The sequence below is a fragment of the Rhinoraja longicauda genome, chromosome 7 (assembly GCF_053455715.1).
Source record: "Rhinoraja longicauda isolate Sanriku21f chromosome 7, sRhiLon1.1, whole genome shotgun sequence".
NCBI classification, from domain to species: Eukaryota; Metazoa; Chordata; class Chondrichthyes; order Rajiformes; family Arhynchobatidae; genus Rhinoraja; species Rhinoraja longicauda.
The window spans coordinates 66,597,882-66,613,109 of NC_135959.1; the positions used below are offsets into that span (position 1 = coordinate 66,597,882).

The 15,228-nt window shown below is 42.1% G+C and overlaps 1 protein-coding gene across 1 annotated transcript in view; it reads right to left on the bottom strand.

Moving 5' to 3' along the window:
- The window catches only part of LOC144595583 (protein diaphanous homolog 3-like), a 321,554-nt gene that overhangs the window by 201,174 nt on the left and 105,152 nt on the right, over window positions 1–15,228 (bottom strand). Inside the window, exon 19 of the mRNA XM_078403147.1 lies at window positions 7,509–7,514. Coding sequence (XP_078259273.1) covers window positions 7,509–7,514 — 6 coding nt within the window. The remainder of the gene's footprint in view (window positions 1–7,508; window positions 7,515–15,228) is intronic.

The following is a 15,228-nucleotide window of genomic DNA, read 5'->3' on the forward strand; positions in this document are numbered from 1 at the left end:
CATTAGCCCTAACGCTTGTAACTTGTGTTTACAAGACTTATAAGTTTTTATTCTTGTCATCAACTGTATTATGCATTTTATATATTTGAAGTATGCTGGCACTGACATGATTTTAAATAACCCCAAAGACTCAAATAATTAAATATATTCATTTTGATTTTATTATTCATAGATGCTCCTAATTGGCAGACAAATGTTGCTGTAGAAACATTTGATTGCCAGTGCCTGCTTGAAACTCATAATGATATTAAAATGTAGCAAGACTGGAATGGTTTAAAGATTTAAACAAGCGAGTGTAATAACCTCATTTTCATGAAAGTGCATGAGAAAATGGTGGGTGGGGGAGGAAAGAAAGCTGGGAAAGAGGAGGAGGACACAGAATTACAAAGGGGGAGCAGTGAGAGAGGGTCTTTCGACAAGGTCCCACACAAGAGATTAGTATGCAAACTTAAAGCACACGGTATTGTGGGTTCAGTATTGATGTGGATAGAGAACTGGCTAGCAGACAGGAAGCAAAGAGTAGGAATAAACGGGTCCTTTTCAGAATGGCAGGCAGTGACTAGTGCGGTACCGCAAGGCTCAGTGCTGGGACCCCAGCTATTTACAATATATATTAATGATTTGGACGAGGGGATTGAATGCAACATCTCCAAGTTTGCGGATGACACGAAGCTGGGGGGCAGTGTTAGCTGTGAGGAGGATGCTAGGAGGCTGCAACGTGACTTGGATAGGTTAGGTGAGTGGGCAAAGACATGGCAGATGCAATATAATGTGGATAAATGTGAGGTTATCCACTTTGGTGGCAAGAACAGGAAAGCAGACTATTACCTGAATGGTGGCCGATTAGGAGAAGGGGAGATACAACAAGACCTGGGTGTCGTGGTACACCAGTCATTGAAAGTAGGCATGCAGGTGCAGCAGGCAGAGAAGAAAGCGGATGGTATGTTGGCATTCATAGCGAGGGGATTTGAGTATAGGAGCAGGGAGGTTCTGCTGCAGTTGTACAGGGCATTGGTGAGACCACACCTGGAGTATTGCGTACAGTTTTGGTCTCCTAATCTGAGGAAAGACATTCTTGCCATAGAGGGAGTACAGAGAAGGTTCACCAGATTGATTCCTGGGATGGCAGGACTTTCATGTGAAGAAAGACTGGATAGACTCGGCTTGTACTCGCTGGAATTTAGAAGATTGAGGAGGGATCTTATAGAAACTTACAAAATTCTTAAGGGGTTGGACAGGCTAGATGCAGGAAGATTGTTCCCGATGTTGGGGAAGTCCAGAACAAGGCGTCACAGTTTAAGGATAAGGGGGAAGTCTTTTAGGACCAAGATGAGAAAGTTTTGTTTCACAGAGAGTGGTGAATCTGTGGAATTTTCTGCCACAGAAGGTAGTTGAGGCCAGTTCATTGGCTATATTTAAGAGGGAGTTAGATGTGGCCCTTGTGGCTAAAGTGATCAGGGGGTATGGAGAGAAGGCAGGTACGGGATACTGAGCTGGATGATCAGCCATGATCATATTGAATGGCGGTGCAGGCTCGAAGGGCTGAATGGCCTACTCCTGCACCTATTTTCTATGTTTCTATGTCTCACAGAACAACTGTTGGAAAGAGGAGAATAACTTCTTTAAAGTAGGCATACCTTGAGGAGATTTTGCAGTGGAGCAGTCAAAATGTAACAGCAAGGAACTGCAGATATTAGTTTACAAAAAAGGACACAAAGTGCTGGAGTGTCAGGCAGCATCTCTGGATACATGGATGGGTGACATTTTGAGTCTAGAGCCTTCATCAAAGTGATTGGGGGGGAGGGGGGGGGGGGAAGGTGAGACGGATGAAGAGAGAAACCTGGGGGGATAGGTACTGTATCTCCTCTTGGCATCCTCATATCATTTGAGGCAGCCACTTTCTTGATGGCCATTCAAGGTTTCTTTTCTCCCTAACATAGACAATGCTTTACCATTCAGAGACAGTAGCGTCACATTCCACATCAAAAATTCATCCTTCGGCCTAAATTTTAGAATTATTATTTCAAGTACTGTTTTTAAACAGTGTTTTGATCTTTTTATTCGGCAACTCTTTCCCATTAGTATTAAATTCAAATTCTGTCCTTTTTATTCCAATCGCATGCACCCAACCCTCCAGAGCCCCATAACAAGGTACAAAAATTCAGCCATCTGAGTAATTTTCCCTCAGGTTTCTTCTCTAACCCTTTGCCTCCTAATATTTATATCCCTTTGGTTGAAAACTTCACAGTACCCAATCAAAGATGATTGTTATTTCACTGAATGGTCACATTCATACATTTCCAGAATGGATTGCTTAATAATTATAAAGCTGATGATTCTGACCAAATTTTCTCATTGCTACCTGCCAAATAAAGGACAAACTCTTGGCTCTCCTAATTTGAAAGTGTATTTATCATGACACAGCACAGATTTTATTGTTTGTGAAGACAATGAAATGTCTGTGCACATTTATCTTGCAAATACAGAATCACTACAGAATAGCATTACACACTTTTCTGTGTTTTTCAATCTGGCTGGTCTTTCTATGCACCTGCCCAATTGCAGTGCTTTTTTTCCATGTTGTTCCATTAGTTGCCATCTTTACTCATGTAACTGGTGGTTTTGGCAGTTATTTTCTGACTTTAGAAATTCCACAAAAAAATTGAAATTATGCAAAAAAAAATACCTTTATTTAACAATACAAACGTGAAGTTATTTCCTAACCTGAAAAATGATTGAAAAATCCCTGATAGTTCAATTGAACATGGCAGTGAAAAACCATTTTTGGTTAAAGATTTTACTTCTGCTCAATTCCTGATTTATAATTTTGTTTTGTTTGCAGTGTCCTTGGGAGATATTTGTAACTGTTTATGCTGCAAAGTGCAACAGACTAATGAATAACTTTAGAAATATAGATCAATAAGCATTAGATAAAATAAATGCCTCTTACGATGGCCGATAATGTAACTTAATCTGGAATAATCACTTAATTAATGTTTCTGCTTTTCTGTTTTGGACTTCCCACTGCCAGTGCCTTTGAAAAAAATATTTACTGCAAACTTCTCAGGAATAGCTGACATACTAACTGGTTTGAAACTATGGCTCTTAGTCATTTTTTTTAAATCAAGAACGAGAATGCATAGGTTTAAGATGAGAGTGGAAAGATTTAATAAAAACCAGAGGGGCCATTTTTTCCACAGAGGGTGGTGGGTATATGGAACAAGCTGCCAGTGGAACTAGTTGAGGCAGGCACAATAATAACATTTAGAAGTCATTTGGACAGGTACATGGATAGGAAAGATTTAGAGACATACTAGACCAAGTGGACCCGTTGGGCCCAAACCTCTCCTGCATTGGTACAGCACCTTCTCCTCCCCCTCCCCTCTCCCGCCCTCCTCCCCTCTCCCCCTCACCTCTCCTCCCCTTCCCTCCACCCCCCTCCTCCCCCTTATCCTTCCTCCCTCCCCCCCCCTCCCTCCCTAGGAGATAGATTTAAACTTTAAAATGTGAATAGCTTTAAAAATATAACACCAATTTCAATGGAACTTCTTCCATTAGCACCAAAGGGACGACGATGAGTAAGGTGGGCCTATAATTGTCACGCTAATGTGTACCGTTTTGACTGTAGTTCAAGAAAAAACAAACAAACAAACGAGAGTTTTAGTTTATAGATGGGCCAATGTGGCAAAATGAACTAGTTTAAATGTGCCATCTTGGCCAGTATGGACAATTTTGGCCTAAAAGAGCCTGTTTTCATGCTGAATTACCCATTCTCTGTGCGTAGGTGGTCATGCAGCTTGTGCCCATTAAAAGCATGTTTTCTTCATATGTGAAATGAAATTACTGATGGGCATTTCACAGTAAACTTTTCTGTTAAGGCCATTTTGTCCAAAGAGGTATGGCAATTTTATTAAGATAATGGGTGGTCTGCTGGCACCAGTACATTTCATTTGAAGTGTAAAAATGTTAGCTTTTATTCAAAAAAATGTATCACTTTTGCTGGCATTTTAACATATAACAATAACATTAACAACTACAGCATGGAAACAGGACTGTCCGGCCCTACCAGTCCACGCCGACCATTCTCCCTGACCTAGTCTCATCTACCTGCACTCAGACCATAACCTTCTAATCCCCTCTTATCCATATACCTATCCAATTTACTCTTAAATAATAAAATCGAGCCAGCCTCCACCACTTCCACCGGAAGCCCATTCCATACAGCCACCACCCTCTGAGTAAAGAAGTTCCCCCTCATGTTACCCCTAAACCTTTGTCCCTCAATTCTGAAGCTATGTCCCCTTGTTGGAATCTTCCCCACTCTCAAAGGGAAAAGCCTACCCACGTCAACTCTGTCCGTCCCTCTCAAAATTTAAAAAACCTCTATCAAGTCCCCCCTCAACCTTCTACGCTCCAAAGAATAAAGACCCAACCTGTTCAACCTCTCTCTGTAGCCTAAGTGCTGAAACCCAGGCAACATTCTAGTAAATCTCCTCTGTACCCTCTCCATTTTGTCGACATCCTTCCTATAATTTGGCGACCAGAACTGCACACCATACTCCAGATTCGGCCTCACCAATGCCCTGTACAATTTTAACATTACATCCCAACTTCTATACTCGATGCTCTGATTTATAAAGGCAAGCATACCAAACGCCTTCTTCACCACCCTATCCACATGAGATTCCACCTTCAGGGAACAATGCACAGTTATTCCCAGATCCCTCTGTTCCACTGCATTCCTCAATTCCCTACCATTTACCCTGTACGTCCTATTTTGATTTGTCCTACCAAAATGCAGCACCTCACACTTATCAGCATTAAACTCCATCTGCCATCTTTCAGCCCACCCTTCCAAAAGGCCCAAGTCTCTCTGTAGACTTTGAAAATCTACCTCACTATCAACTACTCCACCTATCTTAGTATCATCTGCATATTTACTAATCCAATTTGCCACACCATCATCCAGATCATTAATGTAAATGAAAAACAACAGTGGACCCAACACAGATCCTTGGGGTACTCCACTAGACACTGGCCTCCAACCTGACATACAATTGTCAACCGTTACCCTCTGGTATCTCCCATTCAGCCATTGTTGAATCCATCTTGCAACCTCACTATTAATACCCAACGATTTAACCTTCTTAATCAACCTTCTATGTGGAACCTTGTCAATTGCCTTACTGAAGTCCATATAGACAACATCCACAGCCTTGCCCTTATCAATTTCCCTGGTAACCTCTTCAAAAAATTTAAGAAGATTAGTCAAACATGACCTTCCAGGCACAAATCCATGTTGACTGTTTCTAATCAGGCCTTGATTATCCAAATAATTATATATATTGTCCCTAAGTATCTTTTCCATTAATTTTCCCACCACAGACGTCAAACTAATAGGTCTATAATTGCTAGGTTTACTTTTAGAACCTTTTTTAAACAAAGGCACAACATGCGCAATGCGCCAATCTTCCGGCACCATCCCCGTTTCTAATGACGTTTGAAATATTTCCGTCATAGCCCCTGCTATTTCTGCACTAACTTCCCTCAATGTCCTAGGGAATATCCTATCAGGACCTGGAGACTTATCCACTTTTATATTTTTCAAAAGTGTCCGTACCTCCTCTTCTTTAATCCTCCTAATTTCCATCACTACTCTACTTGTTTCGCTTACCTCACATAATTCAATATCCTTCTCCTCGGTAAATACCGAAGAAAAGAAATTGTTTAATATCTCCCCCATTTCTTCCGGCTCAGCACATAGCTGTCCACTCTGACTCTCTAATGGACCAATTTTATCCCTCACTATCCTTTTGCTATTGACATATCTGTAGAACCCCTTGGGGTTTACTTTTACATTACTTGCCAAAGCAGCCTCATATCTTTTTTTCGCTTTTCTAATTTCCTTCTTAAGATTCCTTTTACATTCTTTATATTCCTCAAGAACCTCATTTACTCCCTGCCACTTATATTTATTGTATATCTCCCTCTTTTTCCGAACCAAGTGTCCAATTTCCCTGGAAAACCACGGCTCTTTCAAATTATTATTCTTTCCTTTCCACCGAACAGGGACATAAAGACTCTGTACTCTCAAAATTTCACCTTTAAATATCCTCCATTTCTCTATTATATCCTTTTCATAAAACAAAAATTTCCATTTCACTCCTTTTAAATCCTTTCTCATCTCCTCAAAATTAGCCTTTCTCCAATCCAAAATCTCAACCCTTGGTCCAGATTTGACCTTCTCCAAAATGATATTGAAACTAATGGCATTGTGATCACTAGACCCAAAGTGCTCCTCAACACATACCTCCGTCACCTGACCCATCTCATTTCCTAACAGGAGGTCCAACACTGCCCCTTCTCTGGTAGGCACCTCTACGTATTGCTGCAAAAAACTATCCTGCACACATTTTACAAACTCCAAACCATCCAGCCCTTTAACAGAATGTGATTCCCAGTCTATATACGGAAAATTGAAATCACCCACAATCACCACTCTGTGCTTACTACTAATATCTGCTATCTCCTTACATATTTGCTCTTCCAATTCTCGTTACCTATTTGGCGGTCTATAATACACCCCTATAAGTGTTGCTAAACCTTTCTCATTTCTGAGTTCCACCCAAACAGCCTCCTTAATCGAGCCTTCTAGTCTGTCCTGCCAAAGCACTGCTGTGATATCCTCCCTGACAAGCAATGCAACACCCCCACCTCTTGCCCCTCCAATTCTATCACATTTGAAACAATGAAATCCTGGAATATTTAATTGCCAATCGCAACCCTCCTGCAACCATGTTTCACTGATCGCCACAACATCATACTTCCAGATGTCAATCCAGGCTCTAAGCTCATCCACCTTTCTTACAATGCTCCTAGCATTAAAATATACACATTTAAGGCACCCATCATTTCTTATTCTCAGTTTATTTCTTTTCCCTTCTTTCTCTCCTACATATTGGGTCTGAGTGTTTCCCTTTTCTGCCTCCTGCCTCACACACTGCCTATTAGCTATCTGTGTTTGAGTCCCTCCCCCCAACCGTACTAGTTTAAAGTCTCCGCAGTTATTTTAGCAAATCTTCCCGCCAGGATATTGGTTCCCCTCGGGTTCAGATGCAACCCGTCCTTTTTGTACAGGTCATACTTCCCCCAGAAGAGGTCCCAATGATCCAGAAACTTGAAACCCTGCTCCCTGCACCAGTTCCTCAGCCACGTATTTATCCTCCACCTCACTCCATTCCTATTCTCACTATCGCGTGGCACAGGCAGTAAGCCTGAGATTATTACTTTGGAAGTCCTTTTTTTTAACTCTCTTCCTAGCCTCCTAAATTCTCCTTTCAGGACCTCTTCCCTTATCCTACCTATATTGTTGGTACCTATATGTACCACGACCTCTGGCTCCTCTCCCTCCCCTTTCAGGATATCCTGGACACGCTCAGACACATCCCGGACACCGGCACCAGGGAGGCAAACCACCATCCGGGTCTCCCGACTGCGTCCACAGAAACGCCTATCTGACCCCCTCACTATAGAGTCCCCTATTACTACCGCTCTCCTCTTCCTTTCCCTACCCTTCTGAGCATTCCCTACCCTTTAGTTCATTCCCAATATTAGGGTAACTTTGCATTCAATTGACCACCACCAAAGCTAGTTGTTTATAAATCAACTGCATAATATTAAAAAATGAGAGAATAATGACCAAATTGTCACATAGTTGCCTAACAATAAAAGCAGTTGTTGGTTCTGTTGCTTTCTTCTTTTGGGTCAAACAATTGACTTGAAACTGTATCTCATCAAAGAAGGCTTTAACATTCCATTGGCATTATAAAGGTGCTGTTCTCTCCCAATATGTCTCCATTTCCCCTTTCCTTGTCGATTTACAGGTCAATGCCCTCAGCAACCTGGGAGTGCAGACCTCAGACCACCAGCTTGGCCTCTGGCTCCAGGGCAGCTTCTGAACGAAATAGTGTGGCATCAGGGCAAACCCAGGCAAAGAGCTTTGTGCTGATTACAATTACTATTCGCAATCTGTTGATGCCTTAGTAGTCACTCCTCTTGTAGAAGCAGTGACATAACAAAGGCACACTATCTACTTTGCATGGGAAACTTAAAGCCCATGACCAAGAGCAACAACAGAGATAGAGTTGGCTGAATTTTAAGAACACAGACTGCAGATGGAGTCTGTGGTGGGTGGCCAGAGAACCAAAAGGATGGAAAAAATTGCTTAATTTTATCTTCAGGAACCTTTGTGTTGCAGATGTGTCAGTCCATGACCATATTTTGTTTGAGTAGTCATTGCGCTATCTACATGGAAAGAAAATTACACTTTACACAAAGGATATTATCCATTAGTGTACAGTGTACACTCATTTTTCAGGCACATTTAGAACAGATTTAGAACAGATCTGGCAGCTCAAAACTTCACGGACAGCAGAATTAAATGATGCCTAACCTATACTAACCTAACAGTTCAGTTCAATCTGCTATTAATAATAATGCAAAAGACCAACCCTGGATCAGTGAGAAGTTTATAAATCAATTTATAACAGGTCATATCAAGATCAGCACACAGATCTGAGGATCCTTCATTGCTTCTACTCTGGGGCTGTAGAGAGCATCCTGTCCGGCAACATTACAGTCTGGTTTGGGAACAGCTCTGCCCAGGACAGGATGGCCCTGCAGAGTAGTGCGTTCGGCAGAACGCACCATGGGAACTACACTCGTCCCCCTGCAGGACCTATACATCAGGAGGTGCAGATCCAGAGCAAGCAAGATTATGAGGGACCCCTGCCACCCCAGTAACGGACTGTTCCAGATGCTACGGTCAGGCAAACGCCTCCGCTGTCACGCTGTGAAAACGGAGAGGATGAGACGGAGTTTCTTCCCACAGGCCATCAGGACTGTCAACTTTTATAACTCCAGAGACTAATATTTGTCTACACTATAGTAACTTATTAACTTTATTTATATGCTGTAACTGTAATTCTTTTTTGTGCACAATCCGCAGGCATTGCCACTTTCGTTTCACTGCACATCGTGTATGTGTATGTGACAAATAAACTTGACTTGACTTGAAAAATGAAGTGCAAAATTGGCAGGACCATAATGCACATTCTAATCACTAAAAGCAGTATCCAGCAGACAGAACTAAGAGAACCAACAGTTAACATCAGATCAAAACTCTGCAGACTTGCCACATTCGCTGAACACCTCCACTCAGTCCGCCTAGGCCTACACAATCTTCTGGTTGCTAAACTCTTTAACTCCCTCTCCCATTCCCATTCTGACCTTTCAGTCCTGGCCTCCCTCACAGTGAGGCCCGATGCAAATTGGAGAAACAGCACCTCATATTCTCAAGGGCAGCTTACAACCCAGCAGTATGAATATTGATTTCTCTAACTTCAAATAACCCTTGCTTTCCCTCTCCCTCTGTACCTCCCCCGCCCTGGTTCCCTGAGTGGTTCACTGTCCTCCTGATTAATTTTACTGATTGTATGGCTCATTGTCACCTTCCCCTCCGCTAACAATGAACCATTCTACATTTCCTTGATCAGCTGCTCCGATTTGTCATTTTCACACCTTATCCTTCCACATCTCTAGTCACCCTCTCCCTTGACTTTCTGAAGGGCCTCAACCCGAAACGTCACCCATTCCTTCTAACCAGAGATGCTGCTGCCTGTTCCGCTGAGTTAATCCAGCACTTTGCGTCTATATTCTGAGTAAACCAGCATCTGCATCTGCACAAAGCAACAATTTTGCTGTCATCTGCAAACTTATGAATCATGCCACATATATTGTCATCAAGATCACTATTATATATATGTCAAGCAACAGAGGACCCAGCACTGATCCCTGCGGCACACCACTGATTACGTCTTTAATTTGAAAAGCAACCCTCCATTACAACCTCTGCCACCTATCTCAAAGCCAATTTTGTATTTAGTTGGTTCGCTCACCCTGAATCCCATGTGATCTAACCTTCTGGACAACTTACCATGCAGGATCTCATCATATTACCTTGCTAGTGAAAATAGACAATGACTACTGCCCTGCCCTCAACAATCTTCTTGGCCATCTCTTCCAAAAAAAACCTCAAATCAGATTTGTGATATGTAATTTACCGTTCACAAAACCATGCTAACTATCCTTTCCAAATGTCCAACCCTTTCCAAATGTAAATAAATGCTCTCTCTCAAAATCCCCTTCAATAAATCTCCACCCCAGTCTGAGGTCCAGAACGCTCTGGAGCAGGCTTTCATCAAGGATCTCTCTGTACTTTGCTCCATTCTTTTTTCCCTCGATCCTGACTAGTCTCCCAGTTCCTGCCGCTGAAAAACATTCCCACAGCATGATGCTGCCACCACCATGCTTCACCGTAGGTATGGTATTGGCCAGGCGATAAGCAGTGCCTGGTTTCCTCCAGACGTGACGCTTGGCATTCAGGCCAAAGAGTTCAATCTTGGTTTCATCAGACCAGAGAATCTTGTTTTTGGTGCCTTTTGGCAAACTCCATGCGGGCTGTCATGTGCATTTTACTGAGGAGTGGCTTCCGTCTGGCCACTCTACCATAAAGGCCTGATTGGTGGAGTGCTGCAGATATAGTTGTCTTCTGAAGGTTCTCCCATCTTCACAGGGGAACTCTGGAGCTTTCAGAGTGACCATCGGGTTCTTGGTCACCTCCCTGACCAAGGCCCTTCTCCCCCGATTGCTCAGTTTGGCCGGGCGGCCAGCTTTAGGAAGAGTCCTGGTGGTTCCAAAGTTCTAACATTTAAGAATGACGGAGGCCACTGTGCTCTTCGGGACCTGCAATGCTGCAGAAATTGTTTTATACCCTTCCTCAGATCTGTGTCTCGACACAATCCTGTCTCGGAAGTCTACGGACAATTCCTTCGTCTTCATGGCTTGGTTTTTGCTCTGACATGCACTGTCAACTGTGGGACCCTATATAGACAAGTGTGTGCCTTTCCAAATCATGTCCAATCAATTTAATTTACCACTCGTGGACTCCAATCAAGTTGTGGAAACATCTCAAGGATAATCAATGGAAACAGGATGAACCTAAGCTCAATTTTGAGTGTCACAGCAAAGGGTTTGAATATTTATGTAAATATGATATTTCAGTTATTTCTTTTTAATCACTTCGCAAAAATTTCTAAACACCTGTTTTTGCTTCTTCATTCTGGGGTATTGTGTGTAGATTGATGATAAATAAATTGAATTTAATCCATTTTAAAATAAGGCTGTAACGTAACAAAATGTGGAAAAAGTGAAGGGGTCTAAATACTTTCTGAATGCACTGTACATATAGAATCTTTTAGGATCAGACTATCATCAACCCTAGTCAAACAAGGTTCTCTGATTTTGCCAGCCTTGTCCTACATTTCATTGGGAACATGCTGGCCTTGATCTCTTCTTATCTCACCGTTAAAAGCCTCTCACTTACCAGACACATTTTACCTACTTGTGTCTTCCAACTAACATTTGCAACTTCCTTGCTGATGTCATCAAAATTAGCCTTCCCCCAATTTAGAACTTTAACTTGAGAATCTTTAACATCAGTCATTGGGGTAATTTATATTAGGAACTGCAAATATGATGCCTGTGCATCCAAAAGCAGAAGTCCTGATATTTCCAAAGATTTTTAATAATCACTCCGTAAGGAGATTCTACAACTAGACTCCAAGCCAAAGGATACAAACTCAAATTTAGCAGAATTTATGCTGGTGCAGAATCTGCAAGCCCATTAATTTACATTACGCTTTATCAGCCACAAAGAAAACCAGAATGCATTAAGTAATTAAGTAAAAATTATTTTACATTATTTTTGTTTGTTGTGATATTTTTAATTATGTGAAAGCGCTTTAAGTGCTTAAACGTTTTGTTTAATATTTTGAATTGCTTCAATTATTTTAATTATTTCATTTTTAAACATTTTTGCATGATACTGAATGTGAGGGATGTTCAGAAACATTCCAAATGCTTGACAGCTTTGGCAGATAGCAGAGCTGAGGTTATAGCTTTGCCATCTGTCAAGGGTTTTCATAACAGGATTGTAAGCAGAGAATTTCTGGTCTGCTCACATGGCCCAATTATGCCACCCAGGACCAACTGAGAACAAAGATATTTCTGGCCAGTAAGTTCAGGCTTGTGAATCTGAACCAAGTAAAAGTGAAATAGTTAAGCATCTCAGTTAATTCAGCACAACCAAGTTCATTATAACAGTATAACAGAGCTTTATTTGTCATTCGGTACCGAAGTACCGAACGAAACTACATAGCAGTCATAGAAAAAAAGAACACAAGACACATAGCCCCAACACAAACGTCCATCACAGTGACTCCAAACACCCCCTCACTGTGATGGAGGCAACAAAACTTCCACTCTCTTCCCCACGCCCACGGACAGACAGCTCGTCCCCGACCGACCCGCACAGTCCCCGCAAGGGGATGGAAGTCCCCCCGGCCGAATCGCACCGGGCGCTGAAACGTCCCGCAGCCGAGCCGGGCGATGAAAGGCCCCGCGACCAAGCCTTGCGCAGCTAAGTCCCGTGGTCGAGCTGCACCAGCGATGTAAAGTCCCGCAGCCGAGCCGCACCGGGCGATGTTAAGTCCCGCAGCCGAGCCGCATCGGGCGATGTAAAGTCCCGTGGTCGAGCCGCACCAGCGATGTAAAGTCCCGCAGCCGAGCCGCACCGGGCGATGCCAAGTCCCGCAGCCGAGCCGCACCAGCGATGAAAAGTCCCGTGGTCGAGCCGCACCAGCGATGTAAAGTCCCGCAGCCGAGCCGCACCGGGCGATGTTAAGTCCCGTGGCCGAGCTGCACCGGGCACTGTTAAGTCCAGCGGCCAAGCCGCACCGGGCGATGTTAAGTCCCGCGGCCGAGCTGCACCGGGCACTGTTAAGTCCAGCGGCCAAGCCGCACCAGCGATGTAAAGTCCCGCAGCCGAGCCGCACCGGGCACTGTTAAGTCCAGCGGCCAAGCCGCACCGGGCGATGTTAGGCCCCACAGCCGAGCCGCACCCCGCGCCGTGAGGAAGAGAAAAGTTTCCCCCACCCCCCCCGCCACCCCCCACACATACACAACCAAAAAAAATACAAAAACCATCCCAACACCGACACACAACAAAAAAAAAGGAAAAAAGACGAACAGACTGCTAGCGAGCCGCAGCCGTTAGGCGCCGCCACTTCCGAATAATCTCTCCATTAAAATCTCCCTAACTGAAAGGGTAGTATTAGTTTAACATATACTGTATATGTTAAACATATAAACTTCGTGAAATAACATGGTGTTTTAGTTTGAACAGGGTGTAACTCTAATATTACTTCATAAGTAGATTTCAAGCTCACAAAATATTCTGCTGTTTTGTGAAAATCTATAAAATAATATTCATCACTGCAATTCAAATCAGTTGGTCAAAAGGTAGATCCGTTCAAATTTAGCAACTGATTGCAGAGGCCTGCATCATCATAGATGCTCCGTAAAATACATTGATAATATGAAATGAAATTAGCCCTGCGATATTGACATGGCCATTTTCTATACACTAAAAGCATATCATGCTGCAGAACTTAAACAAACTTTGCACTTTCTTCATTCTTTCACAATGTTAAAGTGAAATTATCTATCTTGTGGTTTAAATCAATTTTCTAACAGTAACAGAAATAATAACAGGCTGTTTTTTCAATATTCTGGATGTCATCTCAAAAACTAGTATAAACGAAAACTGACTTTTACTTTTAGTATCGCAATCACACAAGTCCCTCATTTATATCAACTGCTTTTGTAAAGGTTGAAGGTTGTTTTGACTGCCAATATTTTGCATATATAATTACCACTTAAAGAGGAGATGAGGAAATAACCTGGATGGAAATGATCTTTGATAATGATGGCTACTCTCCCTAGGCAGTATGAAGTATGCACGGAGTCAATGGAGGAGGGGGGCTGGTTTGCGTGAAGAACTGGGCTACAGTCTTGGGCAGAGCTATTGCCAAACCAAACTGTGATGCATCCCAATAGGATGCTTTCAATAGTGCATCTGCAGAAGTTGGTAAGAGTCAAAGGAGATACGTCGAATGCCCTTAGTCTTCTTCGGAACCAGAAGCATTGGTCCAGCTAATTGCAACATAATGAAATTCATTTTGATAATTAAATCAATTTCCCTTTCTCAAATGCATGCTGACTGTGCCAAATCAGGATTGCGCACATGCTATTGGAAAGTAAGGCTAAATTGACTGAACAATGGAGTTACATTTGTTACTTGCCGATCTGTGGCAATAATTCCAAAACCAAATGAATTTTATCAGGTCTAAAGCAATGGGTAGTGACTTTATTTCTGTTGCCACTTCTTAAAACCACTGGATGGAGGTCATTAATTAGTTGCCTCTGTTCCTTTAAAAAAAACAACCGGTTTTGTTATTCGAACAAGGGAAGTACCACATTTTCAGACATTTCTTTCTGGGATATTTTTGAGTCTTCTACTATAAAGACAGACAGGCACATGTGTCTTCCTTTTCTTTATATCCCCCATTTTTTCCGTACATGCCTATAAAGGCTCCAATGTGTTTTACTAATCCTTTCCTTAGGAAAGATTGTCAACATGTTATCTTTAAGTTTCTTGTCAACACACAATATTTAATATTTTCTTCATCAATTTCTTAATTTACCTTTACAGAACCACATACATCTTCCAATGCACAATATTATCATTCATTTTGACATTAAAATCTATTTATATGTATTATCTTTAAAATCTCTACATAATCATAATTCAACTACTTTCTAATTTGATTTAGCTATCTTGCCTCTTACATCTTTATATTTTTGCCTTACTTCGATCCCAGCCTCAGACTCAACTAAATCACTCTTAATATAAAATTCATTTTTTTCCAGAGGCTCCTCTAGAGGCTAATTAATCATGTCTCACTGCACAATGCAATAATTACTTGTACATTGGAGCAGCTCTAAGAATGCATGAGGTGTAAAAGAATATTTGTCTACGTTATGCCTAGTTAGTTTGCAAAAACATGAAAGGTTACATGCATAGATCCAACACCAGGATCTTGGTCACTATTTGAAACTGGCACTGCATAGCGATATAAATCAATAGAAAAAAGAAACAGTGACACCCTTTGCCCATTCCTTTTTTAATTTAATAGAATTGAGAACATCTTGAAAGTGCTGGGAAAAGTTTAACCGTGTCAATGTACTCAAAGAAATTCAGGGTGCAAA